Genomic DNA, 16,094 nt, shown 5'->3' with positions numbered 1-16,094 from the left:
GTAGATATTGTCATTGGAAATACTTTGCACTATTCTAACATTCTGTATATACAATTTAACTGCTGTAAGTATGGCTTTTAAGTTTAATGTTGAAAAAAAACGTTTGTCTTTAGTGTATCTTTTTACTTTAAAATACCAGAATTTGTATGTAACCATACATTTCTGTCAGTCCAATTACATATTTTATAAATATTAAATCATCAGCTATTATGATTAGTTACTCAGTACTTGAGTTACCTTCTTACTGAATACTTTTTTACTCTTAGTTGAGTAATTTCTTGGCTGACAACGTTTTACTTTCATTTGAGTAAAAATATGCTGAAGTAGTGCTAATCCTACTGGCTACTCTACCAACCTCTGGTTATGATAAAGAATCCCACAATTTTCAGCCAGATCTCTTTTATTTCAAAGATATTAAGGAAAAATTTATCATATTCTTATTTTGGAACACAATCCCATTTTGAGAATATTAAAGTATTATTTTTATACAAAACTATGACATAAATCATCATACAGTTAATTAGTTGTCCTAATACTAACTTCTGTTAATTTTGCCAGCAGTCATTTAAAGTATAACTGACACCTGTACCAGAGCCTTACTCCGCCCAAACTCAAACTTGAAAAATTAGTGTACAGGTGGTGTACATGGGTGGAGCAGTACAGCAAAACTCACTATTCAAGCTCCAACTCGCTACAGAGGCATACGAGGAGGGGCTGCTTTTATACCCCACAGCGGAAGAGCTGTTGACACATCGGTTACTCCAAGTGATGTTACAAAAACCTTTCAACCAATAGCAATACTGATTCAAAATTCAATGCAAGACACCTGTTGAACCTTAGGAGGGCACCACACTGGTGATTTTAGACACAAAACCAGGATTTAGACTTAGACAACTTTATTTGTCATTTTGTATGCACAGAGTGCGTACAGAACAAAATTTCGTTGCATACAGCTTTGTAAATTGCAGTAAAAATTAAATTACAGTATAAGGTGCAGCAGTGATTTAAAAGTAAACAATTTAAATGTAGACAATGCAGGAGAAAAGTCACAGTGTACAGGTGATTATTTTTAAAAACCATTTGTATGTACAGGATTTGATTGTGCAAAGGGCATTTGTGCAAGAATGCATTTAAAAGCATTTAAGAGTTTGGCAGCATTTGTAATGCTAGATGGAGATGCAATGATGCAAAATGTGCAATATGCGAATGCTGCACAATGTTCAAAAAATATATTTAAAATTGTCAAAATAATCACAAGGATATGTACACAGTACTATAAAACAACCATGTTAACAGTTTATAAGCAAAAAAAAGTTGACCTTTAAGTCAAGAATGTCCAACCCAGTCTGCTAAGGACCGGTGCCCTGCGGGTTTTAGACGTGCCCCTGCTCATCACAGCCGAATTTCCTCTCATCAAGTCACCAAGCTCTGCTGAAGTAAATTGATGAACTAATAATTTGATTCAGGCAACTTCTAAAACATAGAGGAAACTGATCCTCAAAGACTGGCTCTATAAGTCTATAGTTTGGATTTAGTCTGTGCAGAGTTGCTGCCCAGGTGAGCTTTTAAGAAATCCTGGATCTTCGTCCACAGGTGGACTTCAGCCGCTGCATGAGCTCGAGGCTCCCCGCCCCACACCACTGGAAACCTTAGCATCCCATGAAGAGCAGAGGGGCAGTGTGGTCCGTAAGGTGGCTCCAGTAAATGTCCAGCTGCAGGGTAGATTACGCTCTCGAAGTTTTTCTTCCCATGACGCTTCAGTCTCTCCACCATGTCGTCCACGTAGCCCTTGCTGTCCCCGTTGAGGTCTTCCTCAGACGCCACGAAGAGGAAATGACTATTTGCTCGCTCAATGGGAACGATGCTGCTCTTGTTCTCCTCAGCCAGAGGGTTTTCAACAGCGTGCTTGATCATGTTAGCTCCACACTCGGTGGGTATCACCTTACTGAAGTTAAACATCAACGGTGAGAGGATCTGATGGCCCTTATAGTAGAGGGGAATGCCAATGTTGGCGCTGCAGCCATTAATCCACACCACAGCTTCAACTCCGGGTACAAAGGTAGCAAGTGACAGTGCAATGTCGGCCCCCTTTGACCGGGATATTACTCCAACCCCTTTACTGTTCACCTACAGAAAACATTAAAAAATGAAATGATAAACACAAAGAGCTTAGGACTGGGAGAATTACTCAGATGAATTTAGATAAATATCTACTTCATCAGTTTGAAAAACTATCTATATTACAAGAAAACGTGATTACTACTCATTTTGAGAAGGACTTAAAAAGCGGACTGATATTCGGTCATTCAAACCAAAAGTAGGACACTTCAGCAAGAATTCAAAACAACACAAAAACACCCCAGACAGGATTGAACTGAAGTTCAGGTGGGCGACTTGGAGGCCATTCCCCGCGTAGCAGAGGATCAGGCAGCCGGCCCTGAGGCCGTCTCCGACTACTTAGAGACTATTGATGACAGTGCAGGACTCTTGGCGGCGGTTGGCGACAGTGCAGGCATTAATGTCTCAGAAAACGGTCCGACCTGGAGCTTAACGTGAGACGTGACCTGAAGCTTGGCATGTAAACCCACACAAAAGCTTGGGGTACTTGCAATAATGGTTGGGCCCTCGATGCTTGGCATCTTGACGTGGTCCTGGATGATGAGGTCGTTGAATGAGCTCATGACGAACGGTTAGCAAGCCTACTTGAGTTCCCTCGTTAACAGGCTCGGGAATGTAGACCGCAGGCAGATCCACCTGGACCGCCTCCTTGACAAACACAGGAGCATGAACAGGCTCTGAAGCATCGACCGGACCCTCAGAAACAGGAACAGGACCAGAGATGTTCTCTGGCGAGGCAGGACCACAGACTTTAACTGGCAATACAAGGTCGCTGAAGACTTCTAGCGAGACAGTACCACTCATGTACTTGGGCGAGGCCAGATCTAAGGTGTCTCCTGTACCCTCTATGACGTGGACCGGAACACCTAGCTGAACCTTTGTGGCTTGAACAACTGTAACAGGCTGACCTATAGTAGAAGAACTTAGGACTGCTGGCGGTGATGGGCTGCAGTAAAAGGCTTTAAGTAGTCCTATAATCCTCCTGGCCTGGCTGAACTGTAATACCAATACACCAAGTTATTTTGTACCAATTTGCAATTCTGTTGAGATGGTGTTGCACACCCCCGCTCTGTGAGCGCCAGGTGCCGATCGGAGCGCACCACTGATTGATGGGTGGGGCAGACGCCTGTATAGTTATTATTCTGGGCCCTGTTTCAGAAAAAATGGCAGATCTACCCTGAGTAGAAAGCTCCAGCTCTGAGTAGTTCTTCCTCACTCTGTCAAACTCAGCGTTTTCAGTTTCAGAACAGGTGATATCAGTCAGGTAAACACAGCGTCCGATCAGTCATGAGTTGAACGCGAGCACGAGCATGAAAAATCTCCTCCTCCATGGAACGCAGATGACGTGATTCACCATGACAAGGAAATAAGAAGCCTGGAAGTGGCGTTTACCGTGAGTGGAATTAGAAATCTTCAATGAAGGCATATGTAGAATATTAAACCATAAGGAACAATGCTGTTGCTGGGGAAAATTACAGCCGTTTTCTCACACTTCACTCATTCAACACAAGGGGGCGCATTGATTACGAAAGGTATTGAAAGGTCATGGCAGCAAATCATGATGAGGTATGAAAATACAGTTTAATCAGGTAAGGTTAAGTTACAAGTTTTTCTTATGTTTAACGGTTCTCAACTAAACCATTAATTGGCTATATTCAACATATGCAAGTAATGATGTGAAGGTGTGAGTTATTGACTAACTGATATGTTCATCTTTTTGCCAGCATTGTTCACCCATCCTTCTAAAAATGAGTTGACATTGACTGTCTTGTAGGTTTTTAATTTGTGCCAACCTCACTTTATATTAATCATATAGGATATACATATACTTTCAGCTGAAGTAAAGGTGGTGTTATTTAAGTGAAGAAATGTGCCGTAGCCCTAACGGTGTTGGGGGGGAAAATATGAATGAAAACTAAAATATATGAATTCAAAATTAGAGCTGGAAGAGGCAAAATTTGATACAGAATAAATTATTCCTTTATTTTTTTGTAGTTCTTTTCTTAATCTTGTTGGTCTCTGACCAACAAGTGCAACAGTAACATTCCTGACAGCACAACATGCAGCTGCCTCTGAAAGATTTTCTGTGTCTCCTACATTATTAAAAAGCTACCCTTGGCATAAAAACAAAGTATAGCACAAAGAAATTGTTCAGGACTGAGAGTGTTCCCTCGTTGTGTTAGAAAAGCGATGTTAATATTGAAATAAATCATCTGATGACGCCAAAGTGCTTTGCACTGGTCACTCATTCACTCATTCATGCACACATTCACACCCTGATGGTGGTGAGCTTTCTTAGTAGTCACAGCTACCCTGGAGCAGATTGACAGCACAATACCACATGCTTGTGCTAAATCTCACTGCAGAAAATGTAAATAATTTAATGGCAATAAGATTGGAACTCTGAAAGATGTGCACATCTCTCAGTTCTTCCTTAGCAGGAACCCTACCCTGACATCAAACGTACTATACAGCTCTTGAAAAAAAAAAATCAAAGACTTTTGTCTCTTCCATGTAATCGGGCTAAATGAGTTTTATCTAAACTAGGCAATCTAAAAGAAATGACTGCCATAACTTGATTCTTTTAGTAAGATTTTGGACAGGCGTAATGTAGCCTCAGAGTGCACGTGCGATGTTGCTCACAGAGGTCAAGTGAATGCTCAGGGAGTGTGTGTGTTTGCTCAGACACATGAAAGATTAGGGGGAACATTGGATGGGAGGAGTGCAGAATGGCAGAACAGATGACAAGGTGCTCACAGCGGGGATGACAGGCAGAACAGGTTTATGGTGGCTGAACTGGCAGGAGGTAGAGTTCATCAGGTAAACAGTCCAAGGGGCAAGGCATTAATCATAAACCTTAAAATCTGTCATAATCTGGGTTTTGTTTTAGTTTATGTTTATTATTTGATCAGTTGTTCCTTTCTTCCACCTCAGGTTTTGTTTCTGTTCTGTCTTGTTTTGGATTCTTGTTTGTCTTGTGTACTGTTTTAGTTTATCCAGTCTTTGTATTAGTTCTGATCTCCCTTCTGTGCTCTGTTTTAGTCTTAGTTTTATCTTCTGTCTTAGGTTTGTTCTTCATGGTTATTTATTTTCTAGGGTTGGTTTAGTGTCTGTTCTTTTCCACGTGTTTTCTGTCAGCTTATTTCCTCCTGCAGCCACTTCCCTCCCTCTGATTACCTCCACCTGTTTCTGGTTCTGGCTCACTCTCTCTCCTTTCTTCTCCTGCCTTTTTAAGTCTGTCTCCTCTGCCACTTCCCTGCCAGTTCATCGTCTTCTCTTGGCTTGTCATGTTCCATAGTATCTTTTCATGTCAAGCTTCCGGTGAGTTTTAAGTTCCACATTTCTGTCATATCCTTGTGTAAGTTTTTGGACTGCCTTTTTGTGTATCATTTTTGGATTATCATTTTGACCACTGTTTTGCCAAGATCTTCTTATTAAATCCTGCATTTTCACAAACCTCGGTTGTCTGGTTGAATTCTGGGTCCTCCTGTCTCTGAGCTTCATGACAAAATCATCAACCCCCCCCCCCCCCAAACTCTATTAGTTGGCAGCTTTACTGTAAAGTCGCACGTGCTCATTGTTGTCACATAGTAATGTTCACGTGTAGCCTTTTAATCATTAAAAGAAGTCAAAAGTAACTTACAGAAATAATCTCTTTTGAAATTGAAATTATGTAACAAACTACAGCGCTCAGGAATATGAAGGTGCTCTTTTTCCACAGAGAGCAGTGGAAAGGTGGTTCGCTGTGTTCATCAGTGGTAAAGTTAAATAAAGGGAAATAGATCGCTTCTTTTTTTTGAATGTCGCTCTCTCATCGTCGCTGTTCACACATCTTCGGTGCTGAAAATGCACTGTCACCTGTCATTGTTATCCAGGTCATTTATGAAGAAGAATGGTAACCATTAATAAAAGCAACTGATATATAAATACTGACCACGACAAAAGGACGCAATTTGGGGCTGCGGTGCAGAAACAAAATTCCCTGGTCTTCTAACACGGGAGATGGTGAGAAAAGAAAACAATTCAGTGGTGCCTGCAGCTCTACAGATCAAGCCTAGCCTACCTGATTATGCTTTGATAAAAACAAAAGTCTTAGCATAATTATTTAACTTTTTATTGATTTTTTCCCCCTTTTATTATGGCCAAAACTGCAAAGAAACTAATATTAGAAATAGTCTTTTGTGGCAAAACCTACATACGTCCTTACTAAAATTTAATTGGTGAGTTTCCTTTTCTTTATCTGCCGTCTGACACTTGTTCCGTGAGTTTACTGTGACTGCGAGTTGAAGCTAGCTAAAAATAAGCACATGGACTTTTATGCAGTTAAATCTAGCTGAAACATTTGCCAAGAAGAGTAGAAATTAAGCAAATGTTGTCACTTAACCTGCTCCTGTGGCAATGGCTCCACCATGTCTTGGCCACCCCACTCGCAAGTGTAAATTGTAGTAGCATAAGTTTAGCATTTCATCCCATTTTCCACAGCCAGCAAGGCAGCCGCTCTACTTGACCTTCTATCATGGTTTTATTTGTATCTGCCAGTATCTACTTTCCCTTAGTAATTGTTTTGTTTTTCAATAAATGTACACCTTTATTCCTAATATATTTACACAATAAAAAGGAATTGTTGTTCAACTCAAAATGTTAACTGTAATGTTATTGGTCTATGCACATTAGATCATTAGTAACACTGAAAATCAAACAAACCAAAAGATAATAGTAGCCGTTTATGTATGTCTTTAAAATCATTTTCTACAGGCAGCTTTATTACAACAGTAGAATAAAATCCTGAAATTACAACTTTTAGTTTCAGTGCCACCCCAAGAGTTTAAGTGGCCCCATCTGCCCCCTCTCCCTATGAAACATTTTTGGAGGCGCCACTGTCGCCACTGAACCTGGGAATCATAGTTCTCCTCCTCACCACCATTACGTAGACTTGATCACGCGAATCAGGGTTAGGAGTTAACCTTTGTGCGAAAGCTTCCTTTTACTGTTGTAATTTGTTAGAAATATATGTAGGCATATATCCATTTGTTTGTTCGTGAGAACATGCGTCACGTCATGCGCACTGGGCCATCGTTGTGAATGCTTGCTGTCCCGACGAGACCCAGAGTTGCAGACGGGAGGCGGATCCCCCTGGATCCCCTCCTTGCAGTCCGGAGACAGGCTCATCTGATCCCCCTCCTCACTGACCGGAGGCAAACCCACCTGGGTCCCCTCCTCACAGAACTCCGGGGCGAAGACTGGAGGCAGATCCACTTGGACCCCCTCCTCGCGGGGCGAAGGCTGGCCAGTCTGGACCCCCTCCTTGGGAACGGAAGGCGGGCCCATCTGGATCCCCTCCTCGCAGACCAGCATCGCATCCCCGTAGGCAAGGGGATTGGTGAGCGTTGCACCTACGCAGATTGAAGAACTGGCGTGCGTTGCACCCACGCTGACAAAGGTCGAGGCGTCGACCAGACTCTCGGCGATGGAAGCAGGACCTGAGGCGGTAGGCCGAACCCTCAGTAACGGGAACAGAGTCTGAAACGGCAACCGGGCCCCCAGAGAAGGGAACAGAGTCTAAGGTGGCAGCCGGGCACTCAGTGATAGGAACAGAGTCTGAGGCGATTGCCTGACCTCCAGGGACAGGATCAAAGTCTGAAAAGTGATTTTTGACCGAAGCAGGATGGTCCCCTTCTCTGGATACTGATTTGAACAAAGTGGGTGAAGATAGATGGTTGTATACTAATCTTAGGGCTTGTCTATAACTCTCCTCTATTCTAGTTAATTTATTGTACAATTCCACTGAGTAAACTTTTAACAGGGCCTCTCTCATCCGCTTTATGACAGAGGTGAAAGACCTTAATTTCTCCATATTCCTAAGAGAAAAATCCTCGGCTGACGCTGTGGGCGGAGCTGTCGAGATCTCATCCTGGGCGGAACTAGCGATTGGCTCCGCCGTGCCAGAAGGCGGACACACGACCGTAGCTGAAGCGGGGGAGATGTCAGGTAAGGTAACAGAATCAGGGGCAGAGGGAGTATCCGGAGAAACAGAAATTCTGGGCAATAGACCCCTTGCAACCACGTGACTCCGTTACCCAGAACCCCTTGCGTGGCGGCCATATTGGTAGGCACGCCATTTGACAAAATGACGAGTTCTCCAGGTATTTTTCTTCTTTAGATAACGTATCACAAGATCGTTTTAAGAGTAAGTTGATGGTTGATGGTATCAGATTGCCAGATCCACACAGCAAAAGCCTGAAGGGACGGAGCGAGTCTGTGAAATGCTGGCCAAGGGTTTCGTACTGCGACACAGCTGCTTTATAAACACGCAGGCCAGTACGGACAAGAGAGCACGAAAGCCCCTGAAACCACTGGACGGCTGCAATTATTTTATATCAGGAAAAAGGCTCCAGCAAACGCCCGCGACGCCATGAGGGATTAAGCAGGTCAGAAAATGGATGGATGGATGTTCAGACATGTTTGTGCAACAGCACAAAGCAGAGAGGAAGACCCGCCCGGTAGGTTAAAAAAACATCACTCACTACGGATTATTTAGGTGTTTTTGTCTTGTTAAAATGGGTGGGGGTCTCGGCGACATTGCAGCGTAAACATAGAAGTACTAGCGCCCGTGAACGGGCGGAGGGGAGGTGGCGATCGTTACACTGGCCGGAGAGCCGCCGCTGTCTGGAGCAGCAGGAAGCGGGTGCAGCAACAGCGGCTCTCCGGCTCTCGGGCCGGAGAGCCGCTGCTGTCTGCTGCTTCAGACAGCGGCGGCTCTCCGGCCCGTGTAACGATCGCTATAGCAGCCGCCGTAGCCGCCGCTGTCTGAAGCAGCAGACAGCGGCGCTACACGGGCCGCTGTCTGGAGCAGGCTTCTGCTCCAGACAGCGGCGGCGGCTACAGCAGCAACAGCGGCTTCTCCGGGCCGTGTAGAGATCGCTACCTCCCCTCCGCCGCTATTTAAGTAGAACAATGAATAGAGCAGAATTAAGTTGTATTTACCGGAGATGAAGTGTAGACTGCAAATTCTCTCGTAGTACGATGCGCCCCCCCCCCCCCAGTCCATTGTCTGCCTGCGCTCTTTTCATTGAAAATATCCATTTCTTTCTTCGTCCTTTCTCCTTCGGTAAACGACAGAAACGTACATCCGACGATTTGGAATGCCTCTGTGTGCAACCGGGAGCAAAACAAGTTGTAGGCATTGTTTAGATTCCAAAAATAAACTAACTAAAAGTACGCTCTAAATCACCCGTTTTGTCATGTAGTAGACGGGCTGTCAGGCTAGCGTGCCCACCAAGATGGAGGCGCGCACCCCCGATCACGTGACTGTGACGTCAGATGCAAGGGGTCTATTCTGTGATTTAGACAGGTTGCATTTTTGACGGGATGGTCGAACTCTGTGGATATACAGGACACTCGATTGATGACCGTGCGTCGGTGTTTTGGACGGCGGGCGACAGTGCAGCAGTGTTGTTGCGGGAAAGATGACACCTGGGTCCGACACCAGGAGGACAATACGCTAACCTGGAGCCCTCAAAAGATGCTCCAAAAACGACTTCAGGTAAGTGACCTGCGTCATCTTCCGCCCCAAACAACGCCCAAGTGTCCGTCATGACTTGCAATCCGGAACGCGAAATCCTCTCCTGCCACTGGTCCATGTTACGAGCAGAGAGAGCTGTCAGGGTGCCTGCTTGTCTGGCGATGGGTCTGGTTTCAGGTCAGATCATTCTGTCATGAACTGAACAGGTGGACCCAGTATTCAACCAGACAAGCAGGAAGTATATTTAAGAAGGTTTATTTAAGAACAGGTTGTGGGTGTTGGAAACGGGATAACAGGCTGGCAGTGATATTTACAGGGCAAAACAAAGCTCGTGGTAGATCACAGTCCTTAGTCAAAAAACGGGTAATCAGAAAGGCAGGACAGTCCATAGCAGGATCCAGGCTCAGAGTCGGGAAACACATCCAGGTTTGGTACACAGGCAAGCAAGATAAACAGACACGGATCAGGCAAGCTCAGATAGTCTAGGAACAGGCTGAGGTCAGGCACACAAGTTAGCAGTCAGAACCAGGCAGGGAAAACAGGTATACAGGGGTTAGACTGGCTCAGATATCCACAAGCAAATTGGGTTGGTATCAACAGGGCTATCAGAATAAAGAACGCTGGATATGACTCACCGAAAGGCTCGTAATGATCTGGCACTGATCAGAGGGTGGGGGCAGGTATAACTAGAAGGCTAAACAGGTGACTGGAGTGAAACACTAATTGCAGATAACAGGTGAGGCTGATCTGAGGCAGGATGGTGACGAGAGGTAGAGCTGAACTGATTGGTCGTGACTGGTGACAGGGGAGTGACAGGCAAACAGATAGGGTGGTGGCTGAGAGGTGAAGTGAGCTGGCTGATTACTGGCAGGTGAACTGATTAAATAAAGAGAAGTACAATACAAAACCAAAACAAAACCCAAGAGCTTTTTAGTCAACGTTGGCCATTGCGTTTGACGTGAGTACCGTCACTGACGCATGAACTGGTAGAATAATAAAAAACAGGGTGATTTCATTGCTAATGTAAATCGGATTTGGCAGCTGTAACATTTTCTTATTAAATTCAGAAAAATCAAAGGTTTTTCTTCTGCTTTGTTGTGATTTTGGTAAAGCGTTTTTTTGTTTTTTTTGTGCTGAATTTCTGTTGACAAAACAGCCGTTATTCTTTTCTTTTTACAATAACAAATAATGTCTTTAATAAAAAAAAAAAAAGTCAAATAGCAGAAGTTCTCCATTATGTCCTGGGTGTCTGGAGAGATTACGTGGCGGCTGTTTCTGACTGAGATTGCGTTCAGAAAATTAAACGATAACCTTGTCAGGCTGCCACCGGTCCTGTTTGTATTTGTCTTCTATTATTTTAAAGAAGTTCACACAAACATAGAAGCTCATTGCTATTGTTTTCATATGCCTGCATTTTCTCCCTAGCGACCTGCCATCGGTGCGCACTGCGCAGTGCTGTTGCACAATGCTGCTGCCTTTGGGACAGTCACGATAATGGTAGACTAATTATGAACGCAGTTATTTGTGAATAACACCGGATACCGTGCGGTTTCAAAACGTGCAAACATTTGTTTTTTGTCTTTTTCTGTCTCTAGACAGCAGGAGCACAACATAAAGAAGAGACAGGGAAAGATAGAGATCCATCACAGCCTCTCGACCACTGATCATTATTATACACTGGAGTGCTAATCGCCCGCTGTTAGAACAAGTCGCTTTGAAGCCACCAGCCGCCATATTGGTACTCCCTATTTTCCCCCATTACTTAGGGAATATGTGCGCTACAGCATCGAATAACGAGGATTTTCTCATGTTCAGGGGGTCTTAAAACTTTTAAAAAGTCAAATGCCAAATACTTTTATGTTATGTTCTAAAACTGTTAAGTACTGAGAAAGTCATGTGCTGAAATATTTTGCATTTTATTTATTTAAATATATATATAACATTTATAAATATATAAATAACAATATACAAAAACATATATATATATATATATATATATATATATATATATATATATATATATATATATATATATATATATATATATATATAATATGAATAGCATGTAAAATATTTCAGCACCTAATTTCCTAGTAGTTGATAGTGTTAGTACATCCACTGACAGTAGAATTACCTGTGAAACGTTTTCACACAGCCAGAAAACTGCTTGTTGTTGCAACCAAATCCTATGGGATTCTGTGAGAGTAGGGAGTAGCAAGATGGCGGCCAGTGACTTCAGTTTTTTGGCAAAATCAGCACTCCAATGTATAATATAGTTCAGTGCTCTCGACACATTCTGATCCGGCCCGCATGAATGTCTGGTGGGGCCAGATCGAGGCTCGGCTTCTTTTACAGGGCAGTCCTGGGCCCTGAACCACTGGCCCCCCATATTCCAGCGCCAGTGATTCATGTTAATAATAAATCTTCTTCAAACTCAAGGGTCACTTGTGGAGTACCACAGGGCTCATTTGTTGAGCCAATGCTATATTTACTATGGACAGAGGATTTAAATGACCTGCCATCGCCCACTCAGATGCTAAGCTTGCTTTGTATCTCATCATTAGAGTACAGAAAAATATTTTTTTTCTTATTTACAATTCTTTTAAAATTTATATAGTGTTGGTAATTGATGGATGGATAGATGGATGGATGGATAAACAGATGAATGGGTGAATGGATGGACAGTAGAAAGGTTACTCTCCAGCCAAAAAATAATAATTGATTCTACATTTTTATTCTAAAGTTTAAAACATCTCTCAGAGGGCTGATATATAATATTAATGGTGTTGTCTGATCCTTGTGTTAAAAGTTACCAGTATATGGGAAAAGGCTCTAGATGTTGCATGTTTTCCAAATTCCAACTTTGTTTTGGGAAAGTGAAGTGGTTTTATGCAAAGCATCAGGTTAGATTTGTCTCATCACCTTAGGCTGGTTTTGTAAGAACTGCACCGCTTCTTCGAAGTCATCCAGATTCATCCTTTCTAGGTTGGGTTTCTCAGTAAACACGGGAAAAGCAAGAACTGCAAAGCCTTTGTTGGCCAGCAGAGAGGCCCTTTTCTCGGACATGAAGGTGCACAGATCCAACACCGCAGGAAACGGACCCTCTCCTAATGGAGAAAAGACAAACAGGAAGACAAATTATTCTTTTTAAAGATAAAAGTTTATTAAGCTTAATTGAACAGTCAGGTCAGAGACATTTTTAAAATGACTTGGTGCATTCATTAACTTATCTCAGCACACATTACATTCTTTGTTTTGCTTTTGCTGAGAAACCACTAAGTCTGCAGTGAAATTATGTAAAAACTGTTTTGGTTATGATACACAGATATTGTTTTTTAAAATACTTCATGAGCCTTTAATCAGGGAATACCTGGAGGAGTAAACAGGACTCCTTGAACGTTGCCTTCTTTAACAGGAACTCGCCTGACCCCGTCTCCCATAAGACACCTCTCATTGGTCGCCTCTGCCAGCATCCTGCCCTCCTCATCATGCACAGAGAAGTTCACCATGAAAGGCTCCAACGCTCTGTTCTTAAAGAAGTATTTGTGCAAAGCATCTGCCTTCAGTGACCTCAGCAGACCCATGGGTTCAACACCAACGTAGCTTCCGCAGAGCGAGGCGTCTCTGTCCAGGTCGATCTCCCCGCTGTCATCGGCCCTGTAGCTGGCAGAGGAATTGAACACCACTCCTCTCTCATCTGTGGACCTGGCTCTCATGGTGACCACCTGCCTGGACCTCAGCCCGGCCACCTTCACCTGGACGGGCTCATCGAACAGACACCTGACGCTGGGCAGCAGCCTCAGCCTGACTTGGGCCGACATATTTTCTGATTTGAAAAATGAATGAGATTTTCTAAATAAAAGCTTGAAGTTGTGGTAGCTATTGTAATAAAAAACAATGGTGGCACAAAGGGAAATTAAATGACATAATATCTAGATTATTGGCTTATACAGCAGTTCATTGTTAATGATGCAAAGTATCTAAAGAAATTGTCTGGGATTTAAAGTCTCAAGAAAGAACTACTCTTAATTTCTTTAAGTCAAAACAAAGAGGCATAAAGAAATAGTTTGAGAAATAAAAGCATAGCCATAACTTTTAATGTAAAAAGTGTGAGATATGTAAATGTTTTACTTTTTATAGACAAATTTTGGCTTTCAAATGAGATCTAAAGCCATAGTGTTTTGCTATCAAAGTCAGTTCTGAGACAAAAAGTCTTAATTCTTAATCACTATGAGGTATAAAGACATTTATGAGTCAAATAAACAAGACCCTTCACAGAGTTAGAGCAGCATATTTTTCATCATTAATTGAGGAGAACAAAAATAATCCTAGATTTCTCTTCAGTACAGTTGACAAACTTACACAGAGTCATAGCTCCATTGATCCATCCATTCCCTTAGCTCTTAGCAGTAATGACTTTATGGGATTCTTCATAAATAAAATTGATTCCATTAAAAATAAAATAATTGGCATCCTCCCAAACATGATTACCTCGTCCTCAGTAAGTGAGGCAGCATTGGAGCAATCTTTAGAACCTGCGCGGTGCCTGAACTGTTTAGAAGCAGTAGAGCTTTCTGAAATATCTAAAATATTAGCTTGATATAAACCTTCTACCTGTATGTTAGACCCAATCCCAACCAAATTGTTTAAGGAGGTATTCCCTTTGATCAGTGGTCCTATTTTAGACATGATTAATCTATCCTTAGTAAATGAATATGTACCACAGGCTTTTAAAGTAGCTGTTATTAAACCTTTACTTAGAAACCATCTCTTGATCAAGATGAGTTAGTAAATTACAGACCTATATCTAATCTTCTTTTCTTATCTAAAATTCTTGCGAAAGTAGTTGCTAATCAACTCTGTGAACATTTACAAAGTAATGACCTACTTGAGGAGTTTCAGTCAGGCTTCAGAGCTCATCATAGCACTGAAACAGCTCTGGTGAAGGTCACTAATGATATTCTCATGGCCTCAGATAATGGACTTGTGTCTATACTTGTCCTGTTAGATCTCAGTGCTGCATTTGATACAGTTGATCACAATATTCTCCTACAAAGACTTGAGCATACTGTAGGGATTAAGGGGAAAGCATTAGGCTGGTTTAAAAGTTATCTGTCAGACAGATTCCAGTTTGTTCATGTTAATAATAAATCTTCTTCAAACTCTAGGGTCACCTGTGGAGTACCACAGGGTTCAGTCCTTGGACCAATTCTCTTTACTATATATATGCTTCCGACTGGCAAAATTATCAGACAGCATGGGATTAATTTCCACTGTTATGATGATGACACTCAGATATATTTATCCATAAATCCTGATGAATCCAATCAGTTACTTCGACTGCAGTCATGTCTTGATGACATCAAAAGCTGGATGACTTTAAATTCCCTGCACTTAAATTCTGACAAGACAGAAGTTATAATCTTTGGACCAGAGTCCTCAAAAAATAAACTTCTTAATCAATCACTTAATCTGGATGGCATTAACTTGGCCTCTGGTAATAAAGTAAAAAATCTTGGTGTTATTTTCGACCAAGACATGTCATTTAAATCCCATATTAAACAGGTTTCCAGATTTTCCTTTTTTCACCTCAGGAATATCGGCAAAATTAGAAACATTCTGTCCAGGGGTGATACTGAAAAACTAGTCCATGCGTTACTTCAAGGCTGGACTATTGTAATTCTTTACTATCAGGAAGTCCACAAAATGCAGTTCAAAGCCTTCAGCTGATCCAAAATGCTGCAGCAAGAGTTCTGATGAAAATCAACAAGCGGGATCATATTTCTCCAATTTTAGCTTCTCTTCATTGGCTTCCTGTTAAATCAAGAATAGAATTTAAAATTCTCCTTCTAACGTATAAAGCCCTTAATAATCAAGCTCCATCATATATCAGAGCTCTGATTACCCCGTATGTTCCTAACAGAGCACTTCGCTCTCAGACTGCAGGTCTGCTGGTGGTTCCTAGAGTCTCTAAAAGTAGAATGGGAGGCAGATCCTTTAGCTATCAGGCTCCTCTCCTGTAGAACCAACTCCCAGTTTTGGTCCATGTGGCAGACACCCTGTCTACTTTTAAGACTAATGTTAAAACTTTCCTTTTTGACAAAGCTTATAGTTAGAGTGATTCATGTTACCCTGAGCTACCTCTATAGTTATGCTGCTATAGGCCTAGGCTGCTGGAGGACATCAGGGCCTATTTTCTCACTCTACTGAGTTCTACTGTTCTCCAGTTTTGCATTGTATTACATTGAAATGACTGTTATCATTTCAACTTTTAACTTTCTGTTCTCTCTCATTTTTCTCCATAGTAGGTACACCTGGTCTGACGTTCTGTTAACTGTGACATCATCCAGAGAAGACGGCTCACCCGCTATTACCATCTAATGTAGAACAGATTACTGGATCAATGTGAGCTTCTGTGCTTTTTGTCTCTCTTGTTGTGTCTCTGTTCTGTCTT

The 16,094-nt window shown here is 42.2% G+C and overlaps 1 protein-coding gene across 1 annotated transcript; it reads right to left on the bottom strand.

The window, feature by feature from the left end:
- Window positions 1-1,518: 1,518 nt before the first annotated feature.
- LOC118563495 (acyl-coenzyme A thioesterase 1-like) lies at window positions 1,519-13,464 on the bottom strand. Its single transcript, XM_036138618.1, has 3 exons — window positions 13,011-13,464; window positions 12,563-12,747; window positions 1,519-2,127 (listed from the first exon to the last, which is right to left on the bottom strand). Exons 1-3 carry the CDS (start codon window positions 13,459-13,461, stop codon window positions 1,519-1,521), a joined length of 1,245 nt encoding a protein of 414 aa, XP_035994511.1. The 5' UTR covers window positions 13,462-13,464.
- Between the last annotated feature and the right edge of the window lie 2,630 nt (window positions 13,465-16,094).

The sequence above is a fragment of the Fundulus heteroclitus genome, chromosome 6 (genome assembly GCF_011125445.2).
Source record: "Fundulus heteroclitus isolate FHET01 chromosome 6, MU-UCD_Fhet_4.1, whole genome shotgun sequence".
In the NCBI taxonomy this organism is placed as follows: Eukaryota; Metazoa; Chordata; class Actinopteri; order Cyprinodontiformes; family Fundulidae; genus Fundulus; species Fundulus heteroclitus.
Note: the sequence above shows the minus strand (reverse complement) of the source record. Positions and strands in the feature narration are given on the sequence as shown.